This window comes from Agelaius tricolor, unplaced genomic scaffold (genome assembly GCF_023055355.1).
Source record: "Agelaius tricolor isolate 1412-34295 unplaced genomic scaffold, bAgeTri1.0.p SCAF_15, whole genome shotgun sequence".
In the NCBI taxonomy this organism is placed as follows: Eukaryota; Metazoa; Chordata; class Aves; order Passeriformes; family Icteridae; genus Agelaius; species Agelaius tricolor.
In genome coordinates, this window is record NW_027269275.1 from 14,452,557 (window position 1) to 14,467,964 (window position 15,408).

At 57.6% G+C, this 15,408-nt stretch overlaps 2 protein-coding genes and 1 non-coding gene across 3 annotated transcripts; 1 reads left to right on the plus strand and 2 right to left on the minus strand.

Moving 5' to 3' along the window:
• Window positions 1–1,585: 1,585 nt before the first annotated feature.
• On the minus strand, window positions 1,586–5,746 carry SETD6 (SET domain containing 6, protein lysine methyltransferase). Its single transcript, XM_071440584.1, has 9 exons — window positions 5,610–5,746; window positions 5,411–5,509; window positions 5,181–5,325; window positions 4,512–4,653; window positions 4,020–4,214; window positions 3,751–3,874; window positions 3,321–3,501; window positions 2,971–3,113; window positions 1,586–2,485 (listed from the first exon to the last, which is right to left on the minus strand). Exons 1-9 carry the CDS (start codon window positions 5,634–5,636, stop codon window positions 2,174–2,176), a joined length of 1,368 nt encoding a protein of 455 aa, XP_071296685.1. The 5' UTR covers window positions 5,637–5,746; the 3' UTR covers window positions 1,586–2,173.
• Window positions 5,747–6,667: 921 nt separating this feature from the next.
• On the plus strand, window positions 6,668–6,740 carry TRNAK-UUU (transfer RNA lysine (anticodon UUU)). Its single transcript has one exon. It is a non-coding gene; the product is annotated as a tRNA-Lys (tRNA).
• Window positions 6,741–7,390: 650 nt separating this feature from the next.
• Window positions 7,391–12,827, minus strand: LOC139596350 (SNF-related serine/threonine-protein kinase-like). The gene is made up of 6 exons (XM_071440583.1): window positions 12,674–12,827; window positions 11,246–11,872; window positions 9,660–9,801; window positions 9,279–9,491; window positions 9,040–9,177; window positions 7,391–8,893 (listed from the first exon to the last, which is right to left on the minus strand). The coding sequence occupies exons 2-6, from the start codon at window positions 11,832–11,834 to the stop codon at window positions 8,053–8,055; spliced, it is 1,923 nt and encodes a 640-aa protein (XP_071296684.1). The 5' UTR covers window positions 11,835–11,872; window positions 12,674–12,827; the 3' UTR covers window positions 7,391–8,052.
• Between the last annotated feature and the right edge of the window lie 2,581 nt (window positions 12,828–15,408).

The window sequence follows — 15,408 nt, forward strand, 5'->3', positions numbered from 1 at the left end:
TCTGGTTTATGTACTTGGATCTGTCCTTTTTCAAAGGTTCTATTTGCATTTAATTTACTGAATTATCTTCCTAATAATGGCATTGGGCATTTGGATATGTACAGAAATTTTATAAAACTCTTTCCAATTCCAAATTTGAGTGGCTGGAAGAATGGCTTTATTTCCTTTTTTTCCTATGGCTTCAGCTATGGATGTTCCTTTGTTTACTGAAGGCTTATTTACATCTCGCTTGCTCCTCTATTAGATATTCTAGCTTTTCATTCCCCAAATTTACTGTGACCAGGAGTTCTGTTGGGGATTCTGTGGATCACTCAGCTGCCTCTCAGTCTAAATCCCAACTGAGTGTAAGCAGTCTTCCTTCTTGTGGGGCCTCCCATCTTTGAGGATTACCTGTGCCCTGGGTTCTGGGGACATTTGTTTCCAGTGCCCATTCTCCTTACAAGTAACTATGTTGAATTTTTCCTACTAGATGGGAATTTAGCAGTTGAAATCTGATTCCCTTACATTACCTCCTGCCCTTCCAACTATCACAGCAATCAGCCAAATTTACTATCCCTTCTCTGATCTCTTTTCCCCTTTTCTTTCCTTTCTCCACCTCATTCTCTTCATTACACTTCCTTTTTTTATTTCTCTAGCGCTAAAACATGAGAGTCTGCTGTCATCAATCCACATTCCTTCCAAGCCTTATCATTATTCTGCATTGCAAAGAACAGATCAACATCTGGTACTTTGCCCCTTTTTCCTTCCTGGCAACAAAGTAACACTAATTGCAGGATCCATTCTGAGGCCATTTTCCCCAATTCTCTAATAGATAAAAAGGCCACCACATAATCAGCTTCTTCTTAGTAAGCTAATTCCCTCCAAGCTTTTCCCATAGTCCAAAAATACATTCTTAAAAGTGAAGTTCTCAAAATGCCCTCCAATGAGGTGGAACTTCCAATGCCCATGCAGGCAAACAATTACTAACAGCAGGTATAACAAAGTCTTGTTCTAGTGTTCAAACCTTTTATATGCTTTGGTCATCACCAAATTTGTGCATATCAAACCCCAAACTTTAACCAAGATACAGAATGTAATACTCCTCTGACATGAGTGTTTTCCAATATGATTACTTTGGAGACACAGGATACCAAAATACCAGTTTTAACAATGTCTCTCTGAAGGATAGTGGCAGCTGTGTGAGATCCTGCTCAAATTCACTATTGTCCCATCTGGGAAACCAGAACAAGCTCCCCTCAGTGCTGTGAAACCACCCTGTGCCCAAGCACTGCAGGCAGGGCTGGAGCTGAGCTTTGTCATGAGTGCAGTGTGGGTTTTGCTTGTCTGCAATACTTTTAACTGCAGCAGCAGCAACAATCCCCCTGCTCTTAGATGGGGCTTCACACCCTGTTGAAGTAGACAGCATGAGCTGGGTAAGAAAACTCATTTTTATTAAATAGAGCTTGGCCTGTCAACCATCAGTGTTTTGTCATGCAAAACCAAAGTGAGTTCAGGGTAGAACTGCATCAAGCAGAGGGTGTATATCAAATGCTCAGCCTGCAGCAGCTGTGGAACAGTGCCAGTGCTCCTCCAGAGTAGTCTCAAGCCCACACAGAAATAACTTTTATTTCTAAAAGGAAATAAAAGGAAATACTTGTTATACTGAGACTACATGAAGACCAGCTAGACGGGCTTGTACTCTTGAACATGTTCAACATAAAATATGTACAGGTGAAGAGGTTAGTGTTGTCAGCAGGTCCACCTGCCAGATACTTACTCTGAACCTCTCTAAGGTAAGAGCTACCAGCTGGATTTCTGCCCTCTTAATCTGGACAAGGAGAAGCTCTTGCCATAAACTTCTGATGCTTAATGAGGGAATCCTCTGCTGTTCTGGCAGTGTATGTCTGCCTTCCTAAAACAGCCATTAGCATGGCTGATTTCTTAAGGCCTCTGGAAAAAGGTGGTATTTGTGCTCCAGAGCTCTCATGGTACAATAAGGCCACTCAAAACCACCTTTGTGCTGTGAAGTTACTTCTTTATGTAGAGGTAGCTAAAAATCCATGTGCTGTATGAGGGACAAGTGGACCTGCAGTCAATCTTGCCATCTGTGCTCTCTGCTAGAGAAGAGATGGCCAGAGGCTGACCTTTCCCTCAGGATCAGCCCAGCCAGGGCCTGGCAGGGGCACTGGGGTTTCTATTGTACCAGCTCTAGCAGCTGGTGCAAGATCCTCTTCTGTCCATAGCGCACGTGCAGAGCCTGCTGCTCCCTTCGACTCAGTTTCTCATAAGCCTCCTTGTTATTTAGCAAGTCCTGCTCTGCTTTCAGGTCTGCCCCATAGGACTCCAGGGTCAGCAGCACACTGTCATAAAGGAGCTTCTTGCAAGGGGTTTTAAGTCTGGAGAGGGCCTCATTTGAAAGGGTAGAGTTTTCCTCTTCATCACTGTCATCTTCCCAGCCATCTTGCTCCTTATACTCCTTGAATTCTTCTTCTGACATGCAGAGCACCTGTAGTGACCCAGGCAAAGGGATAAGTCACTGGCAGTCTGAGTACATTAGTAGAACAGAAAAGCCACATGGAGCAGGTGAGTTATTCCTCAGCTGCACCAAAGATTAAGAGACTAAAACAGGCTTAGATACCTAAGTGCAAGTAATTATGGGTTAGAAGAACATTAAAACAGTACATTTGGGTATTGGCAAGTCTTGGAAAGCATCTCAGCTGTCACCTACAAAGTTGTGACAGCTTTCTAGAACAGCAGTGGCCATGGAGCCATTCAAGACAATTATGTACACATTAGATGGCTGCTTCAGGAGAGGAAGATGACTTAACAGCATCTGGAGCTGGGCAGCCACACACCCTACCACTGTTCACATAGGACTGTTAGTGCCAAACTGCCTTCAGGTGCTTGTCCTCTTCACTGAGCCATTCTGCACTGCTGATTAGCCCAGCTGCACTCTGTGCTCCCTTTTGCAGCTCTTCTGGCCATTCTTACCTTGAGGGTCATGGACAGCTCTTCCTCTGTCAGCACCTCATCCCAGCCAAGCACAAAGGCACCTTCCTCCCCCACCATCTCCAGCTGGCACAAGAAGTCCCACTGCTCTGAGACCAGCTGCTGCTGCGCTTCGCTTTTGGCTCCTGTTTCAAAGACAGCAGAGCTGTGAACACAGCCGGGATGGCAGTGGAGGGGGAGGGTGAATGGACAAAGGGAAAAAGGAGGCAGAAAACCATGGCCTGGCCCCACCCCCTGAAATGCTGTGGAACAGGCTTATTTTATTTTCATGTCCTCCCTGTTGAACAGAGATGCCTGCCCCACGCTCTCCCAGGGGCTGGGGTGGCACTCACGCTGCAGCGCCGCCCTGCGCAGTGTCACCATCTGGATGTCGGCGGTGTCGTGGCTGTTGCCGGGGTAGGGCTCTGCAAAGCCGTACATGTGCAGCAGCTGCCAGTTGGCCATCTGCCCATAGGTGTTGAAGATCTCCTGTCCTTTCTTCACTGGCTGTGTTGTAACCATCCTCAGACAGTGCTGCAAGCAGGGAGAGGAGTGGAGAGCAGCTGAGCTGTGCTGATCTGACTGCCCAACAGGGGCTTTCAAAGAGCTCAGATGTCCCTGAGCTCCTCCTAACCAAAAATGCAGTAGGGCTTTGTTTTAATGAGATCCAGGCCAGACTTGCTACCCTGGGCTGAGACCCCACCTTGCTGTGCCCATTCCCAAAAGTCTTAGTAAAACAGAACCAAGCTGTGACAATGCCTGGCACAGCAGCTCTGCACTCACAGGAGAGTATTCCAGGTTGGCATTGTGGTTGGCCACATGATTCAAAATATCTGCTACAGGCACCATCATGGGAGGATTGGGCCCCTTCTCATCTTCTTCCTCCTCCTCCAAAGGTTCCTGAAAGCTAAGACAAGCCAGTGGTACACATGGCCGCACAGGACAAGCTTCACCTTACACTCAGATTCTTGTGCAGCTGTAACCTCTAACACAGCCTGTACTCCTGCTTCTTTATCTGTGCTCCTTGCTGGAGCAAAACCTTTACTTCTCACCTGTAAGCCATGACAAATGCCACCAGCTCCTTATACAACTCCAGAGTGTGCAGTTTGGGGTCAAAGATGTCAGGGTGGGTCTCCATGAAAGGCAAGATGATGGAGTTATACTCCAGCTGGATGTTAACTAGATCCTTGTCCACAGCTTCTGGGATGCCTGTGCCCTGCAGGAGCCTTGTTCGCTCTTCTTGAGGCCTGTTACAAGAAAAACGGGTTCTTCTCCATCTGTGCTAGGGCCAAGGGTCTACAAACTCCTTTCTCCTTAAAAATCTCAGCTCTCCAGGTTGTTGTTCTCTAGCTCTGCCTGTATGTAATGTAACTCCAGGAGGGCCCCTCAGGCTCCTGCCAGTGCCAGCAAAGGGCTGGAACAGTGGTTTGGGGGCACCCAGCAGGACCACATCCCTTCCCAGGACAGAACTCAGCAGCCCCTGGCCTGTGCCTGCCTGCAGCTGTAAGCCTGAGCCTCCCCAAGCCCCGCTGCTTTCACCTTACCAGAACATGGGGTGGTCCAGGCTCCGGAAGTCCTGCCAGAGGGAGAAATACGGCTGCCAGTGGGAGCTGCTGGCTGTGTACTCGTGGAGCAAGGCCAGCAGGAGAGGGACCCAACCAGACTGGCTCTGCAGGGACTCCTGGGCTACAGAACCAGACAGGATGGAGAAAACCTTAATTGTTCTGCATTTCAGAACCAAAACCTTATATGACAAACCTCCATGCCTGTCTTCAGCCTGGAGACAGGGGTTGAGCTTTTATTCTGGTTTGTCTTGGCTTTGTCCTGAGCTGAACCAGGACCAGAAACGGCTTCTCTGGAGTTACCGATGAGCTCTGCCAGGCTTCACAGCCTTGCCCTCCTCAGCCTGAGGCTCTGCGTGCCTGCAGGAACCAAGGAACTGTTCTTGTCTTACTAGTGCTTCAAGGAAAGCAGCATCGTATGGGTGCCTGTCAGCTAGAAGCTGGAGATGTTGCACTGATGGACTTTTCTCCCTGTCCAGCACAGCTCTCAGGGAAGCGAGGGGATGCCCAGCCCTCCCCTTTCCTACCTGGTACCAAACAACCCTCTAGCATCCTGCACAAATCAGAAACGTTCCCGAGGCTTTACCACAGACGCATTTACTCCTTTAAAAGGTACAGCAGACTCGAGTGACACAAGAAGCTTGCACTCACCTTCCTGCAGGAGTGCGTGGATGGAGGTGGTGTGCTGGGACAGCAGCGCCGTGCGAGGGATGGTGAACAGCACCTCTCCCGCCTCCAGCTCCTCGGCGGCCAGCATCCCGTACCCCGCCACCGCGCCCTCCCTGCTCAGGCGCACCTGGGGCCGGAGGGAGCCATGAGGGGCGGAGCGAAGAGACCGGGGCGGACCTAGGGCATGCCCGGGCCGGCCCGCGGTGCCTCACCTTGGGGTTCAGCTCCACCCCGGCCCGCCCGCACCACGCCAGGAACGCGGAGAGGGGGTCGGCACTACTGTTCTCGTGCGCGCCGCTCTCGACCGCCGCCTGTGGATGAAACATGGGGTGAAGGGGAAGGAGCCATGAGGCCGATCGCGGATCTCCTCAGTGCCGGTGTATCCCCGGGAGCCCCCGGCCTCCCCCGTACCTTGAACCTCTTGGGCGCAGACGCCATGACGCTGCCAACACGTGGTCCCGCACCACGTGGTCGCGGTCGGGCCCTTCGGTAGCGGGAGCTCCACCCCCATGGGCCGGGCTAACGGTGGCCAAAAAGGGACAGAAAGGGCCGGGGGAGCAGCGGCGGGAACGCGCCCGGGAGCCTCCTGCCCGGTGGGCTCGCAGTCCGTCTCTGTGGGGTCCGGCCTCCGAGCGCCTCCCTGAAGGCTCTGAGCTCCGTGTGGTGCGTCTCTGCGGGATCCAGGGGCCACCACGTGTCTCTCTGCCGGTGTGTCCAGCCCGGTGCACCTCGGGGGGCTGCGGTGCCTCCGTAGCTGCCGAGGGGCCGCGCACTGCTGCGGTCACAGCTCCAGACATGGGGTAAAAGCAGCGGGCTCTGATTAATGAGGGTAATTAAGCTTGTGCTCTCGTTCAGTCGACACCACACAGACTCCCACCGTACGTACGGGCTCTGATCTCCCCTCCGGGGCCGTCCCGAGGCCGCCGTTCCTCGGTTCATTAGTGCTGTCCCCAGCAGAAGGGGGCTGATCCATCTCTGGCTGCTCGAATGAAGCCAATTAGTGCGCACGAGGTGTTTGAAGAGGCCCCACGGGGCTCTCTGCGGGCTGTCCCCGGCTCCTGCGGAAGCGCGGCCGGGACTGGGGTTGGAGCCGAGGCTGCTGCAGGCAGAGCAGAGCAGAGGCCGGAGCCCTGCTCGGTCCCGGCCAGCGCTGGTGCTCGTGGCCGCGGCGGGGCCGTCCTGGCTCCCTCCGGGAGCGGCGGAGGCCGCAGAGCCGCTGCCGCAGCATCCGCTCGTGTCGTGCTGCGCATCCCTGCGGCAGCGGCGCCTTCGCAGGGCGCGTCCTGTGCCTGCTGAGCGCCCAGGGAGATGGCCAGAAGCCGGGCGTTCATCGGGCCTGCGCTGGCAGCCTGGTTGGGGCGGCGTGGGAGTGGGGAATACCAGAATGGGTGCCCACGTTGTCCCTGCAATGCTGAGGAAAGCGGGGTCCTGCCCCAGCTCTCACAGACCACCTGGGAGTCCCAATGTGAGCCTGGATAGCTCAGTTGGGAGAGCATCAGACTTTTAATCTGAGGGTCCAGGGTTCAAGCCCCTGTTCAGGCGGTGCTGTTATCCTTTAATATCAAGGAAGGGAGCCTGTGGGCCAGAGCAGCGTCCCCTCCTGCTGGTGGGGCCCTGTGGGTGCTGCAGGGTCCCCAGGGCACCTCCCCTCCTTCTTTTCCTATCACCAACTCCCCAAGCAGTTCAGAGCTGGCTCCATCCCTCCCACCTGAGACAGCATTGCTCTGTTCAACCACCCAGTACTCAGGGAGATCTCATGTTAGATGATGAGGACAAAGGAGCTATCATGGGTACACATGAAAGGAGGGAGGAGGATGGATAGAAAAGGAAGAGGAACAGCAGAGCTGGAGGGAAGGAAGCCCGGGCTGGGCTTGAAATTGGGGGCTCAGGGATGACTCCAAACTGAGAGTGGGGAAACTTATTGAGGGCACCTTGGGACTGAGTGTGGTTGACTCTCAAGGTGATGTGCAGCACCCTCCACCTGCCTTCTGGCATGCCCAGGCATTCTCTTACCTTTGGGTGTTCATCATCCCTGTCCTTACTCCCATCTGGGGCTGCCCTGAGCTCCAATCTGGGTCCCTGCCCACCCCAGCTCAGAGAGATGCTCCCTTAAAGCCACCCCTGGTGCCAGGGAAGCCCTGGCCCCCTGACTGGGGGGACAGTGATGTTTTTGCAATGACACTGCACCCACATCAACCCACGAGTTTATTTTATTGTCCTGACAAACTTTGCTTCCCAGCGGCTCCGATCCTTCCAGGGCATGTGCCACAGCTCAGGCCGAGCTCCGGCCCATGCCTCCGTCGTCATTCATTTCTTGCCAGCAAGAAAACAAAGAGATAATAAATAGGAAGCTTATTTGCAGGGAGGGCCCCAGGGACAGCCTGGGGTCACGGGCCAGGCTGTGCCTGGCCCCAGCCAGGGCTGGTGGGGGGGCTGCAAGCAGGACAGCCCAGCCCCGGGCCATGCACACTGTGGGGCTGGGGCACTCAGGGGTCTGGGGGGGGATATAGCAATCTCTATTTAATTACATTAAAATAGACTATTTAAAAAAATTATTTGTAGTAGTTAAAAAAGTGTCGTGGTCCATCCCATTCCAGCAGGGTCGTGGAGCTGTCCCAGAGGTTTGGGGACACGCTGGCCGGTGCTGGGATGGACCCCAGTCTGCTTCACCCTGGGCAGGGCTGTCCGGGGCATGGTCAGTCATAGCGGGCTCCAGAGGGGGGTGCTGGCAGGGTGGCCACCGCGGGTGACAAAGCAGGGCACTGTGCCACCCGCCAGCCCCACAGCCACCACAGACCAAAGGCAGGGGAGTGGGCGCCCTCCCAGTCCCCACAGCAGGGCCAGTCCCGGGGCCTTAAATGACATGGCAGCAGTTGAACTGCCCCAGTGACAAGAGGCTCTCCTTGGAGCCCGGCCGCAGTTTGAAGGCCAGGGCTTTCTCGCAGAGCGGGAACTGCAGGAGCCTGTCCCGCAGGCTGCCCCCCTTGTTCTTGCCCGGGTCCAGCTTGATCACACTCTCTGCGCCCCCTTCAGGGCCTGAGCTCTCCACCGACTGCTGGGCCGGGCTGATCTGCTCCCCCTGCCCTGGGGACGTGTCTGCAGGACTTGGGAGGGTGGCAGGACTTGTCTCTGCCCCCAATACCTGGGGAACTTCAGCTGAGCTGCTCTGGGGTGACAGGATGGCTCCCCTTTCCTTGGGGAACTCTGCTGAGGAGCCCCCAGACTCTGCGTCCTCCTCCCTCCTTAGGGACTCACCTCCATTTCCCCGCAGCATGGGGGGACCCCGGCCCCCACTCACTCCCTTCCCAGCCCAGGCCATCCCCGAGCGCCCTCCCCGGCCCCCCAGCTCCACCCCCGGCCCCCAGACCTCCCCGCGGCCGGGCGGGCGGTGGGCGCGCAGGAAGGCTCGCATCTGCTCCTGGTTCAGAGAGCTGCTCTTCCTCTCCATTGCGCTGGGCCTCTCCTCCTCCTCGTCGTCCTCCTCTTCCTCCTCACAGATCTGCTGCAGGGCCGGGGTGCTCTTGGTGATGGTGGTGTCAACGGCAGGGACCTTCAGCAGGGTCCCGGTGGGCTGCCGGCCGCCAATGTCCCCTCCAGGGGGCAGCCGGGACGCCCCGGCGAGGCCACCTATCTCCGTGAAGGGCAGGAGGCTGCCAGTGCTGCCCGCAGAGCCAAATGTGTCTGACAAGTTGGGCCTGAGGGAGGGGAGAGAGGTGTCAGTACTGGCTGGGCATCACAAGGGCTGTGACAAGGAAAAGGACAGGGGATCGGCCAAGATGCTGCACCAGGGACTCAGGATGGTGAGGAGGGTGACACAGGATGGGGGCAGCAGGGGCCTCACCTGCTCTGAACCTCCTTGGCCAGGTTGTAAACGAGACTGAGGCGGTGGCCCTGCTTCTCCTGCTTCTCCCGCAGCATCCTCTCTGCCAGCAGGAAATAGGTGGCCGTGATGTGGTTGTAGCGGTCGGCTTCCAGCGCCCTGTGTGAGACCAGGACAGTTGCAGCACACACAAGGGCCGTGCTTGGAGGTTCCCCCAGAGCCCTTCACGGGGGCTCCCACCCCCACATCCCATCACTCACTCCTGGATGGTGTCCCGATCCGCGATGTTCCCGCACACCATGGCCTGGAGGATGATCTCGTGCTCCTCCTCAGACACGCGCTTGTGGGAGGTGAGGGGCAGCAGGGAGCGGCTGGCAGGGGACGGGTCCACCCCCTGCAGCCACGCGTGGCCCTCGATCTGCTCCAGGGACGCTCGCTGCTTCGGGTCCCGCTGCAGCATCCTGGAGATGAGACTGGGGGAAAGGAGTGACGTTGCAACCCTGCAGCACTATGTGAATCCCAGAGTAAGCAGCTTTGCCTGCTCTTCCCACCTCAGCTCCCAGGTGTCTGCCAGGGCTGGGGCACCCACCCCGGGGGCAGCAAGCTGGGGGCTGGGGGTACAGTGAGGGGGTGGTGCTCACTCAGCGCACTGTGCCGAGACGTGCGGGGGCACGGTGTAGCGGCAGTCCATGATCATGGTGAGGGTCTCGCTGTCGTTGGCCTCCTGGAAGGGGGGGTGGCCACACACCAGCATGTAGAGAATTACTCCCAGGCTCCAGATGTCTGCAAGAAGCAGCAGCAGCAGTTCAGGTTGCACTCACCATGGCCCAGGAAATTCCCCACCCCAGGGACCCCGGAAGAGGCTGCCCCACCAGTGCTCACTGGGATGTTCCTTGGAAGTAACAGCCCTCAGGTCTTGCCCCACGGAAAGGGGGACCATACTCCCACCAAGGCAGGGAAGGACCTTCCCATCCCCACATCCAAACAGGTCTCAAGGGACTTCACCAAAGCAGTTGAGGTATTATCACCTTGTCCAGCCAGGGACAGGAAGGCCAGCCCTGAGCTCTGCCCCTCTCTCTGCTCCCCCCGGTCACACACCCACCCATGGCACTGTTTCATGTCATTCCTCAGCTTCCTGATTCCCAAACCCCGCCACAACCATCCTGGCACTGGGCTGTGCTTTAGGAGACACTACAGCAATCAGAGAGGGACATAGCACCGATCTAGGTTCTCCAGCTGCATGGGGACCAGCTGGAGCAGGATTGCTGCCCTGTCCTAGGGACAGGGATGGAGCCAGAAGCATCTTCACTGGCTCCTCCTGCCCAGCACACAAATTCCTGCAGATGTGCGGGTTTAGGATGCTGAGCACGCCCTGGGGCGCTCCGTTAATACCTTCAGCTGCTTAAGTCAAGTGTTCGAAAATTTCTCATCTGCGTCAGTTTTCTCTCTTCATTTCCCTTTGCAGCGCCACCAGCTTATTTTTCTACCGCCTCCATAAGCTATCCCTGTTCTCAACTCAGGATCTGCCTTTCCCTGAGCCAACGCTGGGCTTTTGCCTTTAAGGGCTCGTGTTTTGCTTTGCTAAATCCTCCTGCCCTAATTCCAGCCAGCCAGCCAGCTCGGATCCTGCTTCCCTCCCACGTCCCCTCTGCCACAGCAGAGCTTCTTGGAGCCCCCAGCCCAGCTCCCTGTGCCCTCAGACAGTGTCCCCAGACCCCTGCACATCCCCTGCACCCGGGGAGGAAGAGCACTGGGAGCCATGGGAAGGAAGTGGTTTTCAGGGCGGGGATGGAGCAAAGGAAACTTTCGGAGCCCCTCCGCCCAAACAGCAGCATCCCGAGCAGATTTCCTTCCTGCCTCGCCCCGCCAAATAACCACCAGCGCCAGATTGCTGGCAGCTGTATGCTCAATGCTCACACTGCTTCTCCTGGCGGCTGCTTCTCCAGGCTCACAGCCTGCTTGGGCTTTTTCCCCTCTCTGGCAACCATCACTCTGTGGGATCTCTGTGGATGCCAGGATGGTCTCTGCAGGGAGGACCCTGCTGTGCCAGGGCAAGGCTGGGCAGCCAAGCACCCAAGGGACAGGCTTGCTCCTTGCAGGGACAGCAGTCCCACTGTGTGCTCCTAGTGTAAGGGGCCAAGTGGGAGGTGGTACCCAGTTGGCAGGACCATGCTCCAGGCCAGGGACAGGAGGGAGGCAGGTCCTCAGGGCCCCCCTCAGCCCTTACCAACAGCCGGGGCATCGTACTCATCCCCAAGCAGGATCTCTGGTGCCGAGTAGGCCAGGGAGCCGCAGCTGGTGGTGAGCATCTTGCCGGGCTGGAAGCGGTTGCTGAAGCCAAAGTCGGTGAGTTTGACCACCCCTTGCTCCTGGAAGAAGACCACGTTCTCGGGCTTGAGGTCACGGTGCACCACATGGAGCTTGTGGCAATAGGAGATGGCATGGACGATCTGGGCAAAGTAGTGCTTGGCCCGCGGCTCGGCCAGGCCACCCTCGTGCCGCATGATGTGGTCAAACATGTCCCCACCGTCACCCAGCTCCAGGATGAGGTAGAGCTTGGCGTGGGTGTCGATGACCTCGTAGAGGCGCACCACGTTGGGGTGCTGCACCAGCTTCATGCAGCGCACCTCCTGCAGGAGCTGCCCTGCCGCCTCCCCCGCCAGCTTGCTCTTGTCGATCACCTTGACGGCCACGCGCTGCCCAGTGAAGACGTGCCGGGCCAGCTTCACCACGGCAAAGTGGCCCTTGCCCAGCGTGCGCTCCAGGTCGTACAGCCCCGCGATCTTGGCCTCGCCGCAGCCCTGCGCCCCGGCCATGGCGGTGCCGTCAGGTGGGGACAGGCATCAGGCAGGTGCTGTGGGATGGAGGAGATGCTGAGCAATGTGGGGTGAGGGACAGGGTGCTCCCGAATACCAGGTCCCCCAGCACCACTGACACCAGCACTGCCAGGACATCAGGTCCCCAGCAGCCTGAGCACCCTGACACTCTACCTCCCAGTCCCCATCCCAGGACCTAGACCCCCATCTGTATCCCCATCTCCAGTTCCTAGTACTCTGAGAATCTCAATACTTCCATCTTCCATCTCCTAGGGCACCCCATAATCCCCATGTCTGGGTCCTCATCATCTTGAGCACTCCAACACCTTCCTTTCAATTCCCAGCACCCCAGGACATCCTGATACCCTCTCCTCAAGATGTCCAGAACTGCAGCACCCCGGGCACCCCAATATTCCTGCCTTCAGTCCCTCATCACCCTGAGCAGCCCCATACCCCTTCTCTCCCGATTCCCCGCAGCCTGAGCACTTCATACCCCTACCTCCAAATCGCCAGCACCCCTGTCACCCCACACTCCCAGACCCCAGCATCCTGGGCACCCCAATAATACCAACTTCCAGATATTCGGCATCCTGGCTACCCCAATATGCTCAACTCCACTACCCAGCACCTCTGGGCACCCCCACACCTCCATCTCCAGTCCCCAGCACTCCGGGTCGCCCCCATAACGCCAACCTTCAGGTCGCCAGCACCCTGGTCACTCCTGTATCCCCATCTCCAATCCCCAACATCCGTGCCACCCCATGCCCTCACCTCCAGACCTCAGCACCCTGGGCACCCCCATGCCCCCCCTCTAGCGCCCCGGGCACCCCGATACCCACCCCTGTCACCCGGTGCGCTCCGGCGGAGCCGCACTCGCTGGGGCGCGGAGCTGCGACCGCCGGGGCTGCGGTGCCCGGGCGCGCCCGCCCCGCTGACGTCAGGGCGGCTTCGGGATCGCGCCTTAAAGGGCCCGGCCCGGCGGGGCTGAGACCGGGGTGACGCTCATCACCTCCGGAGAGGCAACCCCGGGTACCGCTGTCTCCGGCAGCTCCCGCGGCCCGGCTCGTTACTGCCTGTTTGGGGTAGCCGGGACTCGGTTGGCCTTAGCGGTAACGAGGGCTGGCGATGAGCTAAACGAGCCGCCCGCCTGCCTGGATGCTTCCAGGAGGACAGGGAGAGCCCCCAGCCCGGGCTTGTCTCTAGGAGGGTCCCGCCGTTGTGGGCTCCTGCCCGGGATGCCCGCTCATGGGCATCTCTGCTGTGCTACTAACCCGCTCCACCCGCTCCCTCCCTCGCTGGAGCCTGAACCACTGAGCCGGGAGCGCAGCCCTGGCCCCCCTTTCCCCCTCGCTTTAAGCCGGTCTTTTCCTGGAAGCGGCCGCCGAGCGGCCGGCCGCCTCATTTAGCTCGTTACTGGCCATCGGGATGCGCACAAAGCAGATGTTGCTCCTGCAGATTAAAAAGCTCTCAGCGCGGCCGCCCTCGTTCCCGCTAATGCCTTCCCAGAAGTCCTGGCCCGCGGCCCCGGCGGCTGCAAACAGCCCCTAATGAGCTGTGCCGAGGGCTCCGTGCGGGGGCTGCGGCCAGCGGCGCCCGCGCAGCGCGGACTGCGGGCCCGGGCTCCCCAGGGCTGAGGAACGGAGGAGCCGGGGCTGGATGGGACACACGGCACCTACCTGGGCCTCGGGAATGGAAGGGGCTGCCAAACCTGCCTCTCACCCAAGGTGACTCTGTCCAGGCATGTGGGGTGCAGGAAGCATCCAGGTCCTGTGGCAGGGGATCCTGACTGGGTGTTGTGTACTGGGGGACCCAGATGGGTGCAGAGTGCTTCCAGCAGCCACACACAGCTGGAGAAAATGCCACATGGCAGATGAGTTCCTCACTGCTCCTGTGCCTGCTCAGCCTGTCCCTCAAATGCCCAGGAATCTGATCATGCTGGGATGGGGGGCGTAGGAGCAGAGGAAGCCTGCCAAGAGCCTCAGAGGTGGTGCTGCAGCCAGGAGCAGTGGCTCGTGCTCTGCTGAGGACGTGTTGGGAGGCCTGGGGGGTCCTCCCGGTCTAGGAACAGCCTGGGCAGAGCCTGGGCTGTCAGCCTTCTCTGCAGGGCATGTCAGAAGCTGCTGAACCCTTCCTGTTGTCTTATTCCCCCAGTTCCTTGCAGGGCTGAAGACACTCAAGGCCACAAGTGTTCACCAAAGGAGCTTGGCTCTGGGGAGATGCAGTTTTTCCAAACAAGACATGAGTACGAGATGCAGTTAGCACAGGTGGAAGCCTGGAGAATCTGCAGATGGTATGTGGTTAGAAGCTGGAGGACTTCTGGAGGCTCTGCACTATGAGTGGATGCTTGCCAGGAGATACAGATAGGCAACATTCCCTTTGAAAACCAGTCAAGCTTAGCATGGTTTTGGTGAGGAGATCATAGCCCTGTTATTTCTGTATTTGGGAATTAGGAGATGTCCTCAGGCTTAGTGCTGGAAAGGGAAGTGGGCTGAAAAGGGAAGTGGGGATCACTTCCAAAAAACTGGGAGTTTGGAGCTAACAGGGACTGTTCCTTCCTGCAGCTGTGCAAGGCACAAAGAAGGAGCCCCCCCTCCCATGCACCACCCCACTGGCTGCCTCTCCATCCACACAAAGCCCATTTTCCAGAGGCTCCCACCTACCTGGTGGTTAGCGAAGTCATGTGGCCGCAGCACTTAATTAATAAAAAGCTGATATAAATGCCAGTAAACATGTGGGGAGGAGGACACTGAGGCAGAGAGCGGCAGCAGCGCTTCCAGCGGGCTCAGTGGAGCAGCGACAGCAACACCTCTCTGCTGGCAGAGGTCAGTGCTTGCCACAGGAGGGGTCCTGGGAGCGTGTGGGATGTGACCCCATGGCTGTGGGGCTCCCCACAGTGCAGGGGGGTCTCTCCCAGTAAAGAGCTGGGTGATTTTGTGGGATGGGGAGATGAGGAGTGGCCAGCACTGGGCTGCTGGAGCCAGGTTTGAAACCTCAAGGCTGCCCAAGCAGCAAGCACAGGTTTCCAAGGATTTGGCTGACATTTGGTGGATACCACCTCTGGACCCCTTTACTTTTGCTCCCTAAGAGGTCACCTACTTTTTAGAGCCTTCAGGCCCCCAAAGCCCACAGCCTGGCCCTGCAGCTTCTCCTGTCCCCCAGCTGTGTGTGCTGTGGTGCATCTCCTGCCCAGCATCAGATTCTAGTGGCACTTCCAGGCTCAGAGCCTGGCAGGAGCTGTGTCAGATGCACACACTGTGCACCTCAATGGTCTGGTGGCTGCTGTGTGTCGGGCAGAAGAACCTGAACTGACACAAAAAAGATCAAATCTCAGTCCATTCTCTGCTGGTCACCCCTTTCTGTGGGGAGATCATGAATGTGCTCTCATGTGGAGTGCCCCACAGCACATGACAGAGCTTTGGGGGCTCCTGCTCCCAGGTGTCTGTGGGCCCAAAAAAAGGCTCTCCAGTCCAAGGGAACAAACAGCTGGGAGCGGTGGCTGTGCTGGCAGAGGCTGACACGGCACTTCTCGGGGTGGCAGGGGATGATGGCAGTGGAGGGGCCAGGCTGCCACCAG